The sequence below is a fragment of the Anser cygnoides genome, chromosome Z (genome assembly GCF_040182565.1).
Source record: "Anser cygnoides isolate HZ-2024a breed goose chromosome Z, Taihu_goose_T2T_genome, whole genome shotgun sequence".
NCBI lineage: Eukaryota > Metazoa > Chordata > Aves > Anseriformes > Anatidae > Anser > Anser cygnoides.
Window position 1 is genome coordinate 29,071,084 of NC_089912.1, and position 18,070 is coordinate 29,089,153.

Below are 18,070 nucleotides of genomic sequence, written 5' to 3' on the forward strand. Positions count from 1 at the left end.
CTTAATCACTACAGGGTCAAATTCTCCCTTTGGCCCTGTGGCTAGGTAGACAGACTGGAATACTGCAGTCACTGCATGCTGCAGGTCAGTGGTTTAGCTCTAATTCCGCATAAACAGCCATGTAAGCTAGGACAGAGCTTTGTGTCAGAGCAGCTAATTCATTTCTACTAACCATGCAACGTGCAGCAATCTGTGGCAGAACAATGAGGCTGATTGATGGGATGACAACATTTTAACCTGCCACAGCATGATTCACAAGTACCTTCACCACACCGAAGACACTAGATAAAATGTGGTAGCAAGGTACCTGTTTCCACCTCAGAAGGGCATTTTTAGCCACTAGATAACTAATTGTTATAATTACACCCTCAAGCTAACACATCCTGGTTTCATGGAGACAATCGTAACAGAGGCAACAATCATGGATTCAGAGATCAGGAATTCTGATCCACTATGAACATCTGGAATAGAGGCCACAGAAGTGCTCACCATGAAATCATTGCCTTTTGAATGGCATTGTCATTTTCAGAAAAAAAGAGTCATATCCCTGCTTACACAGCAATGCATAATTCCTTCCAGTCATTTGTAAATTGTCCCACTGGTTATGCTTGCTGTCTTTCAAGTTGTCCAGTAAGGAGAGGAACTGGGAAAACTTGAATGGAATATGTGAACGATGTCCCTAACCCATGTCTACCATATGAAAAATCACTCTAGTCATTTTTTTCTTATGTTTTTCTGATTGTTTCACAAACAGCTACAGGGGACACATGAAATAAACACATATTTTGTATAACCACTGCTTTAATAGTTGGAATATTTTCTGTATTGCATTTACAGGTCAAGGTTTTGGTAGCAGGGGGCTGCAAGGGAGGCCTCTGTGAGCAGAGCCCAGCAGCTGCCCCATGTCAGATCAGAGCCAGCTCCAGCTGCTCCAAAAGGGATCTGCTGCTGGCCAGAGCTGAGCCAGGGAGCAAGAGTGGGTGGGCCTCTCGGGAGAGCAGAGTTAAGAAAGGGAAAAATACTGCTGTGCTACAGCAGCTGGGAGAGAGGGGTGAGACACTGTGAGAGAAGCAGCCCTGCAGCCCCCAGGTGAGTGCAGCAGGAGGGCAGGAGGTGCTCCAGGCAGGCAGCAGCAGTTCCCCTGCGGCCTGTGCAGGGAGAGGCCCCTGGTGGAGCAGGCTGTCCCCCTGCAGCCCATGGGTCCCACATGGAGCAGATCTCCACGCTGCAGCCCATGGAGGAGCCCCCGGTGGAGCAGGTGGATGTGGCCTGGAGGAGGCTGTGGCCCATGGAGAGCCCCCGCAGGAGCAGGCCCTGGGCCACAGCTGCAGCCCGTGGAGAGGAGCCCACGCAGGAGCAGGGGGTCTGGGGGGAGCTGCCGCCCACCCGTGGGGGACCCGTGCTGGAGCAGTTTGCTCCTGGGGGACGGATGGACCCCGTGGTACGGAGCCATGTGGGAGCAGTTCTTGAAGAGCTGCTGCCTGCGGGCAGCCCCCCCCAGGCTCAGTTCGGGAAGGACGGCATCCCGTGGGAGGGACCCCACGTGGAGCAGGGGCAGAGAGGGACTGTGAAGGAGCGGTGCAGACGAAGCATCAGGGACTGACCGCAGCCCCAGTTCCCCTGCACTGCTTCGGGGAAGGAGGTGGAAGAGGTTGGTTAAGGGAAAGGTGTCTTTAGTTTGCTTTTAGTTTCTCACTGCTCTAGCTTGTTAGTAATAGGTAATAAATTTCATTAATCTCCCTATGCTGAGTCTGTTTTGCCCATGATGATAACTGTTGAGTGATCTCCCTGACCTTATCTCAACCCCTGAGCCCTTTTCATCGTATTTTCTCCTCCTTTCCCTTTGAGGAGGGGGAGTGAGACTGCATCTGTGGGGAGCTCAGCTGCCCAGCAGGGTAAAACCACCACACTTTCTCATGCAGGTATTCAAGCCCTCCTGTATCTCCAGGCTCAAATTACAAATATCACAAACATTAAAGTTTTATTCTTCACCATACTGCTAGTTTATGTAATCCAAATCTGGACTAGCTCATTTTGATTTAAACTTCCTTTCAGGCAGCTGTACCTGAGTTGCACAGCAACACTTACTTGACTTTATCAGCAGAACAGAGAAACAGATCTCCACTGCTTTGCTACCGTGGCTGTCAGCTATAATCTGATGTGTGACCCCTGCAAGACCAATTGCTTTTGTGCTTTAAGTGTAACTTCATGCAGTGTTGACCTTTAGACATATATAAGAGTTAGACCTGAGACAGTACTTGAAACAATCTTTATGTGGAAAATATAAATGAATGACAAGCCAAATCCAGTGAATATAAACAGGTAACACTTGTGAATTTGCTTTACATTCATGTTAACAATATTTGTTAGTAGTGCCATAAACCTGAACAGAGCAATAATACACTCTGTTTTAGAGAGATGTGTAAGCATGACACAAAAACTAATTTCTGCCCTGCAAACTGAGCCTCAGTTACCAGAAGAAGAATTCTGCACTCCTGCAAGTCTGTACATTTCTCGAGGCCAGAAGCAGAGTGGGGTGACATGCTTGCCCCTGAACTTTTTCTTACATTTTTTACCCTCAGCTATCAAGGCTGCAATGAATCAAAGCTTGGGCATTTGACAGCCCTTTTATGACTTTCTGTAATTTAGCTAAGATGTCACACATCAGGATGTCCTACATAAGTGACTTTTCAATTGTGGCTTCTGGATGCCAGACAGCCACTCTGCTAGTTCCTGGTATGAAAGGAGGAGGTAAAAGAAGCAAGCAGGACCACGGCAGCTGTAAGAGGCAGAGCGAGAAAGGCAGGTAAGAGTACAGGTCTGGTTCTCCTGCAGTGGTGGCAAGAGCACTGGGTGGTGAGGGGAACAGCCGTGCTGCTTTGGCAAAACGTCTTTGCTTTGTCCCACTGGAGCAAAGCATTGAGTGAAGCGGCCTTTCATCCCCTGGAGCTTCAAGTCTCAAAGGTTCCTTTGCAGGCTCTTCACAGCTGCTTGGGAGACCAGAAAGAAAAGTTCTCCTTTTGGAAAAGCAAATTTTCCACTCTCTTTACATTGTTGATTCACGTTGAACTCTTTTGGGTAGGCTTTTGCCAGGCAGACAGCACTGCAATATTAAACAAAAACTATATACTGATAGAAAGACAACCCATATTAAACAAAGATTATATTTTAAGTGATGTGGAAGTTTGAGTGGGACTGCTGTGCATATAATTCTTGTTGCTATAGTAGGCTACTGCAACTGATGTAATGGAGTGGAGTAGCCCATAATCTTTAAGTGCGCTGATGAGAATGATGGGAGCTTTTAGGGGAAAGGGAGGTTGAATCTGCTGGCTGATCTCTGAAATTGAGCAATTATCTCAAGTATTTCTTTTTAGGTTCCACCTACTGTACGGTTCAGGTATCTTAGTCAGTCTTTCAAGTGAAAGTGTTTTTACTTTCTTTCAGATAAAAGCAGTCAGTAATAGTTTGACAACAGCCTAAGCAAGCAACAGGATGATATCATGATGTCCCAAGAGCACGGTATGCTTGTGGTTTTCTTACTAAAGGGTGCTTACCCTATATAAAAACATTATTTGCTTAAGAATTTTGAATAATTTGCTTGTTGAGGGATTGATTTCTTTCATATACTGTTAGTTCAGTTTTGTAGAGAAAACTTTGTAGAGTTTTAGTATTTAAAACTTTGCCTTTGTGTTGCCCATTCATTCCCTTCTGAAATGAATGTGGTGTCAAAAAAGGCAGACGAGAATTCTTGCTCAAACAGTTTAAGGATTTGTTTATTTGCATTTCTCCCTGTTTTTGCAAGGACAAAAAAAAATGTCTGTAGAAATTATATGGCTGAGCAATTACATAGTAGATTTTATGCTTCACTCTTTTTAAAAGAAGAATTTGACAGTCTTAAAACAGGAAAAAATCAGATCAGAATGTTTATGGCCACCACTCTTAGTATTGTTTAGCTGTCCTGTCTATCAGGATAACTTTTTAACAATCGTACTGTTAAGTACCTAACATTTTAGACTCCTGCAGAGGCCTCCAGTTTTTCCAGTGCAAATGGCTCTCTACAGCCTTACAATACTCTGCTAAAGAAAAGATTAAATTATTCTTTCCTGGGGGGAAAAAGTGTTTTGCTTTTGTGCATGTGTTGCTATTAATGACTGTGGGGTCAGTGGTATAAAGCGAATCCCTCTGTAGACCGTTCAGTGTCGGATGGTAATGTCTGCTACTGTTCTGCTGCAGATAGGACAGTGTTCCCTTGATGCACTTTTGAAGGTGCAAAGTATAATTCAGTATTGCTGGCAGGGTGTCTTTTTACCTTGGGATTAGCGGGCTTTGTTCCTACCAGAGTGCTTATTGCTATGGATGCTTCTTACAGGGTTTTATCTCACTGTGCAGTAGCCATGGGAGATCTTGCTGGCAGTTCACAAGCTCACAGATACAGTGCTGGCATGTGGTGAAAGCCTCTGAGCATAAGGAGGGCTAGTGGGAAAAAGTTATGAAGTAGTAACATCCCAATTCTCCTGCAAAATTTCCTTCATGAGGTAAGTGATTGTAACTTCTTGCGCAGCTGTGTCCTTCAGCCGTGACTTATTATGAACCAGATGTTCCACTGAAAAAGAAGTTCAGCATAATGACTTCAGAGCAGAAATCAGAATTGAAACATTGAGGGGTGAGATCAACCTGATGTCTAGGTTCTCATCAACGACAAAAGCAAAGTGGAAACCCTAAAGGCAAGTCAAAATTGTGTGAGTGGATTCATGAAAGCAGTGTTTGGCTGACAGCATGTCCAGGAAGAGTCTGTGATTTTTTTCATGTTTGTTTTTTGGGGCTGATACTATGGAGCAATTTAGCATACAGTTTCTGGAAAAGATTTGTTCAAAATACTAACAAAACATGAAACCTCAGCATTTCATATGCAAAGTGCTTTTTCACTTAATATCTTTGAAAAGCCAATACAATTGGAAAGTTGGATAGCGTATGTCAGTGTGAAATTAAGTGATACAAGCAAAATGTTAATAAATACGGTCTATATTACAAAATGCTGCTTCAGTGCTGAAACTGTGCTTCATGTAACCTAAGTACCCAAGTGTGTGACAAGTCATCCAAATTTTTGAAGCCAGGAACGTTTGAGGTAATATTGGAAATGTTATATGGGAATGATCCAGTACTGGCAAATCATCATATCCTTACCTGCATTTCAGGGGACACAAACCATACTGGGTGAACTATTGGTTATCATACACTAAATCTATAGAAACTATCAACATTGAAATTCAAAATGCAAACAAATTTTGATTCAAACTTAAGAAATAACTGATTGTGTTGCAAATCAGAAATGGTCATAAGGTTATACCACGTGCTTAGATTGGTGTTCCTGTTGAATAGTTTATGCAGTATGCAGAGAAAGAAAAAAATGCTGGAGCTTTTACGGTGAGTGACCTTCATGAACATGAAATGAACAGGTAAGGTAGTTACTCAAACATAGGAAAGTACAATACTTTTGAATGGTAGATTGGAATGAAAACACCAATAAAAAATGTGCTGCTTACACATCTCGTGCAATTATGTCTGTTAATTAAACCTCATTATGCAGGAACTACATTCCAGAACACAGAAAGAACAAAAACATCTTTTGTACATTTGTCTGCATTCTTGTTTTCGGTGTTTCACAGAGGCAGCCAGCACTTCTAGATGATGTAACAGAGAAGAGGGTGCTGAGATGCAGTGCAGCACGGTCATACTTCCAAGGAAGAACTATAAATGAAGAGTATGGAAAGGGAAGAAGCTTCAGGAAGTATCAAGGTGGCATTTGTCATTAATTCATGAGGTGGTTTTTTTTTTGATTTTTCAGGCTTTTGAGTGATTAACAATTTTGTTGCTTATTACTTTTTTCCACTCTACCAGAGATGGATAATAATGTACTACTACAGAAGAGAAATAAAGATTGTATAATTGTGTGGTATTTATATTGCTTTCAAAATGTGATTGCAGCACTGAGAGAGGAGACTAGTTATTTCGCAGCTCCTCACAAAGACATCTTGACAAGCTCACAGTCAAGAAGGAAAATCACATAAACTGAGCTGAGTCAAGTTTTAAAGTAGGTTTGTGATCCAGTAGTTGTCCATGCTGAAGACAGATTCAGACAGTGATCTCCCACACGCTACTAAACTGGCTGATGTTGTTTATAAAATACATGCTGAAGATGAGAAAATAGTGAAATTACTTTTTTGAAAAAATAAACTGAAAATGGCTTAGTAGTTTGCACGAACATGCACATGTTCACAAAAAGGTGTGGTCTTAAGTTATGTAAGATCTCCTACATCCTTGGGGGGGAATAATAATGGAACTGAAGTTTTCAGTAAAATGATGAAACTCCTTCAAGTTTGTCACAATGCCCTTGAAATTTTCAGAATTAGAGAGTTTCATGTATTGAAACAGGTGAGAATGCACTTGAGGAACATGAAAAACAAAAGCACTCAATACTTCACCAGTGCTGTTTAGAAAGAATGAACTTGTGAAATCCATCCCAGACTTCTATGACTATAGTCATTTAGGGTGTTTGCAAGACTGAAGAAATAATAGGCACTTTTCTACGTAAGCCTGTCAGACAGTGGAAAGAAAAATGCACATGTTAAAGGTAACCCACTATAAGTAACTATCTAATAACATGGCTGCTAATTATTTTTCAAAATTAAGTAATTTATCTTTTTTAGTACTGGCTTACCATTCTCTTAAATTGACTTTGTATAAAGCACATACATAATGCGCCTGGGTTACTACTATAAAACTTTCTATTGATCCCTACCAGCTAGAAGGTGTTAGAGCTGCTACTAACTTGTAGTTGATTAAGAACTGAAATTTTGCTTAGATGTGCAAAGAGCCTGTTCAGCAAGCAGGCTCTTTAAAAATCCCATCTCCAGGTTTTAGCTACTGACTTTTTTCCAGACAGATTGGTGGGAAGCTGTTCGTTGCAACTTTGTACCAGTTTTGGGGATCTAGCACTTCAGAGGTTGTTACTGAAAGTGGCTACCTGCTACATTTGTCCAATCTCACCTTGTGTTCACCTTTTTTTCTAGGAAAAATTGTTAGACACAGCCCGAGACCAGTGGCTCTCTCTGCAAGACTACTCCATTAAAAACAAAAAAAGATTCAAGAGTTTGAATATTAAGTCTTAGAGAATGCTTGTAGTATCGACAGTTATTTCTAACTGTACTGGGGCAGTGTCTGGCAACATTTATGTAGGCAAAAAAATAAAGATTTATGTTTCTGGTCTCAGAATTCTTGTCATTTCCAAGCTATAATAACTGCCAAACAGAATTAACTGCTAAGATTTGTTTTGCACTGGTTTTGGGTTACCAAGTCACCCCTTTGCAGTAATATGCAGGAGCTAGTAAGTGGGTAAGTGGTAAGAGGTCATCGCTGAAACCACAGCCTTCTGTAGCACTCGGGAAGTGGGTCAGCTGAGGTATGTGTTGTGGTGAGGAAAAGAAACTATAAATTAAAATTCAGCAATCCTGGGTTTAAAATAGCAGGAAAGGTATTTTTCTAACATGAAAATTGCAATTGTTATTATTATTTAGATCAGCTGTGTACTGTGATATTTCAACTGAACTTAGAGTAATATGCACTGCAGGGATAACAAGTGGATTTCCTGTTTGTTTTTTTGTTTGTTTGTTTTGTTTTTGTGGTTTTTTTGTTTGTTTGTTTTTTAGAAGAAGGTTTATCATAAGTTGGTTTTATCAAAAGGGCAAATACTGAAATTCTGTACCTTATAATGTCTTATTTTGTAGCAGTGAATGTAAGCAAATTACTAATACAGCATCTAAACACAAGTGTGAGTTTTGGGGTTGTCAAAGAGGGAAGGTAGTTTAGACGTGATTAGTGATCCAAGATGTGCAAAGAGCCTGTTTTATTATTGGATCCACTTGAAAGTTTACGGGTTGTTTTAGGGATTATATTCCCTGTAGATACCATCTGTTCAGGATCTTTGTTTTTGGATCTTTGTTCTTAAAGTACAATACTGGCAAGAGTAGCTTTTAAGATTTTTTTTTTTTTAATTCTTGAGTGCAACAAGCAATGCCAAGTTTTATTGATTGCTAAAATGTTAATTCCCTTTGAACAAGAAAAAACGAGTAATCATGCTTCAGTACGTTATCTGTTCCATAGTGTGGTGGAATGAAGAAAAAATGAGGTAGAAGAAGGAGTACACGGTTCTAAGGGCCACTAATTACTAAAATAGCAATGGTAATTTAAGTAAATATAAATGCAGGCGTGGTGTTATGCATTAGGACCACCTTTCTTAGATTTTTCTCTTAGATTTTATTTTTAACTGGACTGTGGAAAATAATGAAGACTTCTTTATTTTTTTCCTCCCTTCCTGTTTTACACTGACACTTTGTCTGACAGACAGTTGGTTTTGTTAAAAAGAAAAAAAAGTTGAAAGAAAGAGAGATTCTCAGATGGTCAAGGGGAGGGAGAGAACAAAGATACTTATACTAGCTTGCTGTTGCATCAACCCTGCATTCTGTAACCCACCTCCAATGTTCTATGGCAGACACCTCTTACTGTTATACACTCAGTATTTTCCCAGAGAAGCTGTGGATGCCCCATCCGTGGAAGTGCTCAAGGCCAGGGTACCAAGTGGGGCTTTGGGCAACCCGGTCTACTGGGAGGTGTCCCTGCCTATGGCAGGGGGGTTGGAACTGGATGGTCTTGAAGGTTCCTTCCAACCCAAGCCATTCTGCAATTAAAGCTGAGAATCAGAACTTTTGAGAGGTGTGCACAGAAAGAAAATTGACATGTTCCAAATTCCTCTTTAACCTAATTTTTAGTATACTGTATCCAGTTTCATTAGGGCTAGATCGTTTGAGTGAAAACCATTTGAATCAGTGGGTGACTAGTCATATTCTTGAATGTAAATATTGAATATCTTTTGCCTGGCAAAGAGGCTTATTTGTAATAAACTTCAGTATAAGAAGAAAGTCTACTACATTCTGGTATTAGGAAATAATAAATAATGCTAGCTATTTTTGAGATATTGACATTATGGCAAGTAGGTATTTCATATAAACTGACTGGTTGGGAGAGTAGTGGTTTTCTTCTCACAGAAGGAGACAAATACAGGAGAGAAATTAAAATGGGCATGTAAAGGGGAGAGAGACCATTTGTAATACTGGCTCTGTATGTTTGGTTTGACAGCTAACATAGCCTGTTGATGCTTTCTGATGATTTTTAGATAAGAAAGGGAGCTGTAATATGGATATGTATTGCAAGTATGAAATTCAGTGCTGACAACTTCCTGCTAACAGGAAAAACACCTAATCTGGAGAATCTGTATTCTCAAGTGGATTTTAATTGGTACTACACCTGTTTTTACCAGATGGTGCTGTCAAATGAATCCATGTTTCTAAGGTTTTCCTCTTTTGTGTAATGTAAATAAGACACACAAACAACCACGGTTTGACCTAAAATTTCAAGTTTTACTTGACTTTTTTAAATAACCTGGACACGAGTATTGACACAGCCATCTATCAAACTCATTTTAAAATAAAGCACACAGTTGCTTCATGAATACTTAACATACATTGAGCACATGAATCACATCATTGATACATTTTTGTATGTTGTTTTAATACATCTTTCTAGAGAGCTTTGAATTAAACAGGCTTTCCCAAAAGAAAATTTGCTGTATATTCAGTTTACTATTCACATGTATAAAGATGGTTGATTTGAAAACTTAAATGGTAGTAATTTTTTCAGTCAACGACTTCAATACAATGAGCCTTTTTAAGAGTATGAGTTGCAATGTTAGGAATATTGATAAGTGCAATGCAGAAAACAGCAGGTCAAGGCTAGCTCCTAATGAAAGGAACCAGCTAACAAGCAGGGGGACCAGTCTGGGATACACAAATATGCTTTTTTGGTATGAATAGCAAACCCTCTTTATTGTATAAAACATGTGCCTTACAAAGAAGTATATGTTGTTGGTGTTGCTAACTAGGAAGAGAGAGAATTCCATAACTTACCTATTTATAGCACTTTCAGAAGTTTCAGAAGAGGTAAATGTAGAGGCACAAGGTTAAAATTGTTGGCCTGAGACCATTTCAGCTGACTAGAAGCAGAATTAGAATGAGAATGTCTGAAATACCAGTCATTTGTCTGTTTTAGGACAGGTCTGCATGACATCCAACCCCAGAGTAACTGCTTGATGTGGTTACATCTCTCCTGTCTTCCACCCAACTCATCAGAAGGTCCAAGAATTTTGACTGGTGAACCATCCAAACTCCACAGCTGGAAACAAAACTGCCTCTAGGTAGTGAAGGCCATAGGAAAGCTAGGGGAAGGTAGGGCCGTGGACAGTAGGTGTAGCTCAGAGTTGTAAGTGGCCAGCCACTACAGATGCTGCATGCCTGTTTTAAGGCTACAAAGCACAGCTGTGCCAAAGTAAGTGTTTTTGTTGATTGATTTCTTGTAGGTCTCTCACACAAGACTTACGAGCTCACAAGTAAAGGTATCTTTCCTCAAATGACAAAGGAAAAGAAGCTCAAAGGGAAAGGAGGCACATGTATATGGAGGAACTTTCTTTTTCTGTTCTATTAGCCAACAATGATGTCCAAATTTTGCTTTGTTCCAGCACTGACACTAACAGGTAACACATGAACTAAGATTAGTCTTGTGCTGAGACAAAACTGTATTGTAGTACTCCAGACTGATCACTAGACATGGTAAAAACTGTTTCCTACACAGTCTCATTGGGAATAAGACTGCTAACTCAAATTCAAGACTGTTTCTGTTAAGTTTCTCATTTAAATGCAAAAAAAAAGTTGGCTTGGTTAGAAAACAACTTCTGTGAATTGGGAATTGAAAGCTATCAATAGCAGACTAGATACAAGCCTATTTTCTCATGTAGTGGGATAAGTAAAATGCCACACGTCTGGCTGATGGTATTCAGCAATAATACACAAAAGCTTCAAGGCAGATGACAACATACAGAAGACATTAGGTTGGATGTAAACCTTACAAGTAGTTTTCTTCCTGATCAATAAAATTTGAAGATTGGCAAGATATGGACACTATGTACAGACAATGCTCAATAATAACAATGCAAATACTCCTAAAGTAGCTCTATGTGCCTGTGCCTGAGTAAGGAATCCCCAATAACAGTAATGATTTAGAAAGCAACAAACTACAAGGAAGGGTATAACACTCCAGCTTGAAAAACCTTCTTGAACAATAAGGAGTGGCTTTGATTACAGACATCATAACTAGTTCTTCTGTGGTCTGTTGTATTTTAGTAGTCTTGCAAGTCTTGCAAAAGATTCTGATGACGTAGATTAATCTCTATCACCACAATCTTTGCCACAGTGTTGGTTTATTGTTTTTTTTGTGTGGGTTTTTTTTTGCCTTTTTTCATTTTTTTGTTTTGTTTTTTAAACCAGTGCTTGTGAAAAGTCACAATAGATCCTAAAGAGTCACTTTAAATTGCAACAGTGATAATGAAACCATTCAAGTCAATTTGGAGCACTTTTTAACAGACTTAAAAGCAGCTTGAGCAAATACTTTAAGCTAAGCCCAACAAATGTCCTCGGATGATATCTATAGTATATTCAGAAAATGCAGAACATCCATGAAAACAGCATTTGCACCACAGAGGGGTTCTAAGTGCTTTCCTTTCCTTGGAATTGTTCACTGAAAAAGCAGCACTGTCCAAAGCATGCATTCAAAGAAACCTATGTGAAGTGAATCTGCCTTCACTGGAACAATATAGCATCTCTCAACCTGCAGACCAATCTGTGTTGTGATAGCAATATACAGCATGTATGGCTTCCACCCTGGCTAATAGCACCCCTTTGACCACCTCAGATGATTAACCAGTTTAGAAATACTGTGGAAAATAAAACACATTATATAAGGTTGTACTTCTCAATTTTCTTAGTTAAAATGCTATGCCTCTTGTAAAGCATAACTCAGGTGCTATATACTACAGTTCTCAAATAATATTGCATTTATGACAGGATTGCAATCCCCTGGTATGGTATTGCTAGGGGCAGAAGACATGGCATCACTAAAGGTCATAGTGGGGTGGAGTTTATGGAGGACAGATTTAAAAAGGCACATGAACTACCACTATAGCCATTTCCACTGCTGTTTCAAAAACTGTATAGTTTGGGGTTTACACCTAGGAAAAGTTACTTTCAAAACAAAAAGGCTTTGTTTCTTAGTTAGCAAAACCAGGCAGTCTGTCCATGACTGTGGACAAATGAGAGGCAGTAGAATGGCTTCAGCTATTTATACAAAGTGACAGGACAGGAGCAGAGCTAGGCATCACTTCAGATATTTACTGTAAGATAATGTGCTCAGTGTGCAGCATTATTAAAAATGACTGTTCCTATTCTGACATAGAAGAAAATTGCAATTATCATACCTAAAATACTGCCTTTGTCATTTTTATTACAGTAGAAATGGCTCAGAGAGGAGTAACAGAAGGTATTAGCATTGATTATTTCATATGAAAAGAGATTAAGGCAGGTTTTGCTAGTCTAGTTTGTTAAAAAAAAAAAGGGGGGCTATTTGCTAGCCCTCTTAAATCCTACTCTACAAGTTTTGTTTAACCAGTACTTAAGTGCATTGCTAAACATCCTTAATACAGTGGATCAGTACATATCCTCCATTTTTTTCCAGTATGTTTACTATTAAGATGATAGGTGTATTTTTACAGTATGGAATGTTCAGTTAAATAGCCCCTCTACACAAAAGGACATTCTTAATTGAGAATACTTAAAATTGCTGAGTGAAAGTAAGCCTGAATAATCTGTGGAACCCTCTGCTACAGGGTGTTACTGACTATTATTTTTGAGCTAAAAAACTGGGTTGTGTTGACAACAGTATTAACAACAGCAGCATCTGTTGTGCTAGGCTGAAATATAGTATGTAAGAGCTAGCAGCTCATGTTTCAGGGCACAAGTTGATCACCAGATGGAATTGTAACAATGCTTCTTCCCAAATCAGACAGTATTGCACAATTTGCCAAAAATATGACTATTTTGATCCCCTTGAAGCGTCTGATCCTGATCATGTTAGTTAACAGTAAATTTTTTTTGAAAAAGGTTATTCAGTTGCAGAGAAAATCATAAACACAGTTTTGCTGCTGCAGCTATTTTTTTGCTCATTTTTTGGAAATGTAACTGCTGACCATTCTGTTTTTATGAGGACTTTTCTTTTTGGTTATCTAATCAGACAGCTTCTCCTCAATCAGTCACATCACTAGAACAGTGTAGGTGATAAAGGCACTGCTTGGCCTTCCCAGCAAGCAGGCTCCATTTCTGAATGTCCTGAAGAAATTGCCACCACTTCAACTTCAGTTCCTTCCCTTGAACACACACACACAAAAATTCTCATTTTCCAAAGAATAAAATCCATTCACCATCTTCAGTTACAGCAGTCAAGTCTCTACCTTGAAGCGTGACACCTGTACAGTTTTTATTGTTTTAGTCGTAGGTTTTCCATCGTTAGTGGATAGCAGAGATTTTTCTTCTATTAGGCTATCTTTAGATCCATTCCGTCTCTGAAGGGAACAAATTAAAATATTCTGTGAAAAGGTATAGTAGAATTTAAATAGCATATTTTGATAATTGCTGCTATGACAGCCTTAGGCTAAGGATATGTCAGTTTATATATATACATAAGGGATAGGAAAGTCTCTACATTGGATCAAACAGAACTTTTTCCCCCTCTTGCCTCCTTCCCCTCCCAGCTGCTGCCCCTCTGTGCTATTTGGATTCATATTCCCTGTTCAGGAAATACCATGACTAATAATTTGGTATTTAGCCAAATACTGCAAACAGCATTCACTAGGAATTAATGGCTACTGTTGTCAGAAGTTCTGGGGCAGAGGGAAAAGAGAGGTGGTTGCAGACACAGAGCGTTGTCACATTAATTCCTTCCAGGGCAATGAATTTAAGCCACATAGTACTGAATAAGAATGGAAATAAACTGATGTGGATTTTGAACAGGATTCAACCACAAAAGTTACCTATTTCTATAAAGACCATAAATATGCTTAGTCTTACGTACACCAACTTCCCACTTCCTGCTGGAGCAAATCCCTACAGAAATACCACAGATAGCTTGTCTTTTTCAATTTCCATCATAAACAGTAATACCTGAAGTTTATTGCCATCAAGGAACAGGTAGTGTGTTAGCTATCCTTACAGTGAAAAACAACTATTTGCTGTTTTAATGTTGTTCTAGCTTATGTTATTCTAACTGCTTACAAGACAAAATAAGATGTGTTGCTGATTATATTCTGTAGTTTCGACACTATGTACAGTATCAGCATGTAGTTTGGGCATAGCCACATGCCAGATGAATAGACATGAAGACTGGTGTGGGAAGGAGACTTATATTTCACATTATTTTGATATTTGAGATTACACTTCTTAGATTTCTAAATAACAATCTTGTGTTGGTAAACACTCATTTATGTTGCTGAACACTAATATAGACTCTTCAGAGGACAATTACTCTACTCTGCAGTGGTGCAGCCACTCGAGCACTGTGTGCAGTTATGGACACCACAGTATAAGAAGGACATAAAACTATTAGACAGCTTCCAAAGGAGGGATACAAAGATGGTGAAGGGTTTGGAGGGGAAGACCTTTCCAGCATGAGGAGTAGCTGAGGTTCTTTGGTTTGTTCAGCCCAAAGCAGAGCAGGCTGAGGGGAGGCCTCATGGCAGCCTGCAGCTCCCTCATGAGGGGAGCGGAGGGGCAGGCGCTGAGCTCTGCTCTCTGGGGACAGCGACAGGACCCGAGGGAACGGCATGGAGCTGGGACAGGGGAGGGTCAGGCTGGGTGCTAGGGAAAGGTTCTGCACCCAGAGGGTGGTTGGGCAGTGGGACAGGCTCCCCTGGGCCGTGAGAGCCTGCCGGAGTTCAAGAAGCATTTGGACAGTGCTCTCAGACACAAGGTCTGGTTTTTGGGTGGTTCTGTGTGGTGCCAGGAGCTGGACTTGATGATCCTTGTAGTCTTCTTCCAACTCCGGATATTTCATGGTTCTATGAATTACAAATCATATCCATTTTTACTGAGCAAGCTACTGCATATATATGACCTCCCATTTCCAGCAATGATAATAAAAATCAAACTTAAATAATAATTTTAAAAAATAGTCTAGAAGAAAGGAAGATTGAGGAATCTGCCTACACAAGTTCACTCAGGTTTCTAAAACATAGTATTGAAGTAACAAAGCTTCTCCTAAGTACATGGGAATCCTATAGCATTGCTGGAAAAACCTCCTCCAGGTAAAACAGCAAGTAATTCTCAGAAGAGAAGCAGCATGTACCATTCTAACAGTCTGGAAGCTGCGTCAAAATATGTCTGGCATTTTCTCTTGCATGTTTTGTTTTCCTTTAGCGTGCTTGTATAACAGAACTGCAAGTGCTTTTTGAGTATCATTTGCTTCTCAAGTTTTGAGTTTAATACAACTATCAAATCTAAGAAATGTTACCCTAATTTATGATAAAAGCTAGTGATTATATTTAAAAAGACAATTCTTCTCCTTTTTAGATTTCAGTGTCAAAAACTATTCAGCATTAAAAAACAAAGAAAGAAGGAAAAAAGAAAAAAAGAAAGCAATTCTTCAAGCCCAAGCAACCAAGAAAAGGTCTAAGCAGAGGATAAACAATTATAGTAGACCATCATTATGGCCACATCTTAAACAAACTTGCGTATTTTAAGAAATCCTGAGAGTTCATTTTCTCCTGTGGAGAACAGGGTATCATCTTAAGGAAGCAGAAAACTTAAACTGAGAAAACGTCCTTCAGCAGCAGAAGCTGGTGTCCAGAGGAGCATATATTACAGAATTCCATATATTAAGAAATATAAACAAAGTAGTCAGACTGCAAAATGTAAAATTTCCAGTCACACTGCTGCTGAAAAAAAATCTCAAGTCAGTTTTAATTTTCACTTAAAAACAAAGACCTAATTTAAATAAAGTACTAGACACCCTTCTGTCTCCAAAACAGGAAAATTGTAGAGGATGCACAAATACTAACCTGTTGAGTCAACTGGATGCTGGGGCCTTTAGCATCTGAGGATCGTGTAACGGGAAGCGGAGGCACCATATCATTTTTGGCACTGGAATTATGATGTTGCAAAGTGAGTATTGCTATAATGAAATAAACTGTAAGCGTGTACAAGAATAATTAAACTGACACAGAGAGTTATATAGGCAAAATCTGGAAGGCCTATCACCTGACTTCAGCCATCCAAAAGCTATCATCTGATTATCCGTAGTCAGTGAGCAGAAGCTTCTTCAGGGCACCTTTTATCCCATCCCTATTCCAGGGCCTCTCTTCTCCTGGTCTACAAAGACAGTCCAACTTCATGGGAGGTGAGTCCTATCTCAAATCATGTACATGCTACACATATCTCAGGATGCCACCTAGCTAAAACTAGTCTTTCAAGCCCCTTGATACAGAGTATAAGTATTACTTCACAAATCAGTCTTTGTTGACTGATCCACCCATTGCAGTACAGGGCCATACTGGAGTTCCTGTGAAACATACTACTACAGATGGCATCTTGACTCTATTAATGATGTACGTATTAAGGATTTGGAAAGCAACTCATGATTTCTTCTCCCTTCAGAAACTTTATGACCTACCACCTAGGAGCGATACAGGCTTTTTTGTTTTGTTTTGTTTGTTTGTTTGTTTTTCCCCTTCCATGTGGGTCAAGCAAGCAAGCCTCTGTGGCCAAATACACCAGAAATGCTGTTGTAGTTCTTTGAGTCACTTAGCTCTGAAGACCTACTATTTACAGGGTTGCCTGAATCCTATGGCAGCAAACAATCACATGTACACCACTTCTAATCTAACCATGAGCTCTGAATAACTTCTGGGCCAGTTTAAAACAGTACATTGCTAATAATCCCATTCACATACTTCACTTCTGACAGAACAGATCTTTCACCATCAGAGCACTGGGACCGCCGATACTGACGGTAACTTCGAGGGGAATGTGAATGCCTAATGCGTATTGGGTCGCCTTGAGTCCTACGAGAGACACAAAATTCAGAACAGTAGCTTAATAAATCAGACCTTCAGCATAAAAACATAAATGCAACTGCAGACTGAGAGATGCTCATACAGTATAATAGGCAGCTTTTTGCACTGGCTGAATTTAAATGGCTAATGCTTTTCTTTTGAGTCTGTGCTTTGCACTTTAAAAGTGCAAAGGTCACAAACTGGCATGCCCACATGTAAGAATGAAACCATTTAATACAGAATGCATTAATATATGCAGCTTTAACATCAGCCCTTTCTGTTTAGTGGTGTTGTGGAAGCACATTATAATGCAAAGTGCAATCCCATTTCTGTCACAGGCAGCTGCTTGCATTAAGACATGCCATCTGTCCTGGTTCCAGTTAGGACAGAGTTAATTTTCCCTCATAGTAGCTGGTAGGGTGCTATGTTTTGGATTAGGGTGAGAAGAGCGCTGATAACATGCTGATGTTTTAATTGTTGCAGAGCAGTGTTTACACCAGGCCAAGGACTTTTCGGCTTCTCGCTCTGTCCTGCCAGCGAGCAGGCTGGGGGTGCAGCAGGAGCTGGGAGGGGACAGACCCAGGACAGCTGACCCAAACTGGCCAAAGGGGTATTCCATACCATCTGACGTCATGCTAAACAATATATAGGGGTGGCTGGCCGGGGTGGGGGGCCGGCTGCTCGGGGATAGGCTGGGCATCGGTCAGCGGGTGGTGAGCAATTGCATTGTGCATCACTTGTTTTCTTACACATTATTATTATTAATACTATTATCATTATCACTATTATTATTATTATTGTTATTATTATATTCCTGTCTTAATAAACTGTCTTTATCTCAACTCACCGGCTTCACTTTCCCGTTTCTCTCCCCCATCCCAGAGAGGGAGGGGGGAGGGTGAGCGAACTGCTGTGTGGTGTTTAGCTGCCAGCCGGGTTAAACCACAACACCATCCCAAATGGGCAATTATCACAGTGAAATAGATGTCTGTTCTTAAGGAAATGGATATGCCCTGGCAGCTACCCATG

General features: G+C 40.1%; 1 protein-coding gene, 1 long non-coding RNA gene and 1 other non-coding gene across 4 annotated transcripts in view; 2 read left to right on the plus strand and 1 right to left on the minus strand.

The window, feature by feature from the left end:
• Window positions 1-274: 274 nt before the first annotated feature.
• LOC106042336 (uncharacterized) lies at window positions 275-7,257 on the plus strand. The gene is made up of 5 exons (XR_007159458.2): window positions 275-1,089; window positions 3,445-3,519; window positions 4,370-4,535; window positions 5,667-5,796; window positions 7,071-7,257. It is a non-coding gene; the product is annotated as an uncharacterized lncRNA (long non-coding RNA).
• On the plus strand, window positions 3,681-3,809 carry LOC125180683 (small nucleolar RNA SNORA13). Its single transcript, XR_007159459.1, has one exon. It is a non-coding gene; the product is annotated as a small nucleolar RNA SNORA13 (small nucleolar RNA).
• A 2,195-nt stretch (window positions 7,258-9,452) lies between the features above and the next one.
• Window positions 9,453-18,070, minus strand: part of EPB41L4A (erythrocyte membrane protein band 4.1 like 4A) — a 137,561-nt gene continuing 128,943 nt past the window's right edge. For both annotated transcript variants that reach the window (XM_066988024.1, XM_048052173.2), the window contains 3 exons: window positions 16,940-17,050; window positions 16,049-16,130; window positions 9,453-13,558 (listed from right to left, as the gene is read on the minus strand). In XM_066988024.1, coding sequence (XP_066844125.1) covers window positions 13,436-13,558; window positions 16,049-16,130; window positions 16,940-17,050 — 316 coding nt within the window. In that variant the 3' untranslated portion in view covers window positions 9,453-13,435. The remainder of the gene's footprint in view (window positions 13,559-16,048; window positions 16,131-16,939; window positions 17,051-18,070) is intronic.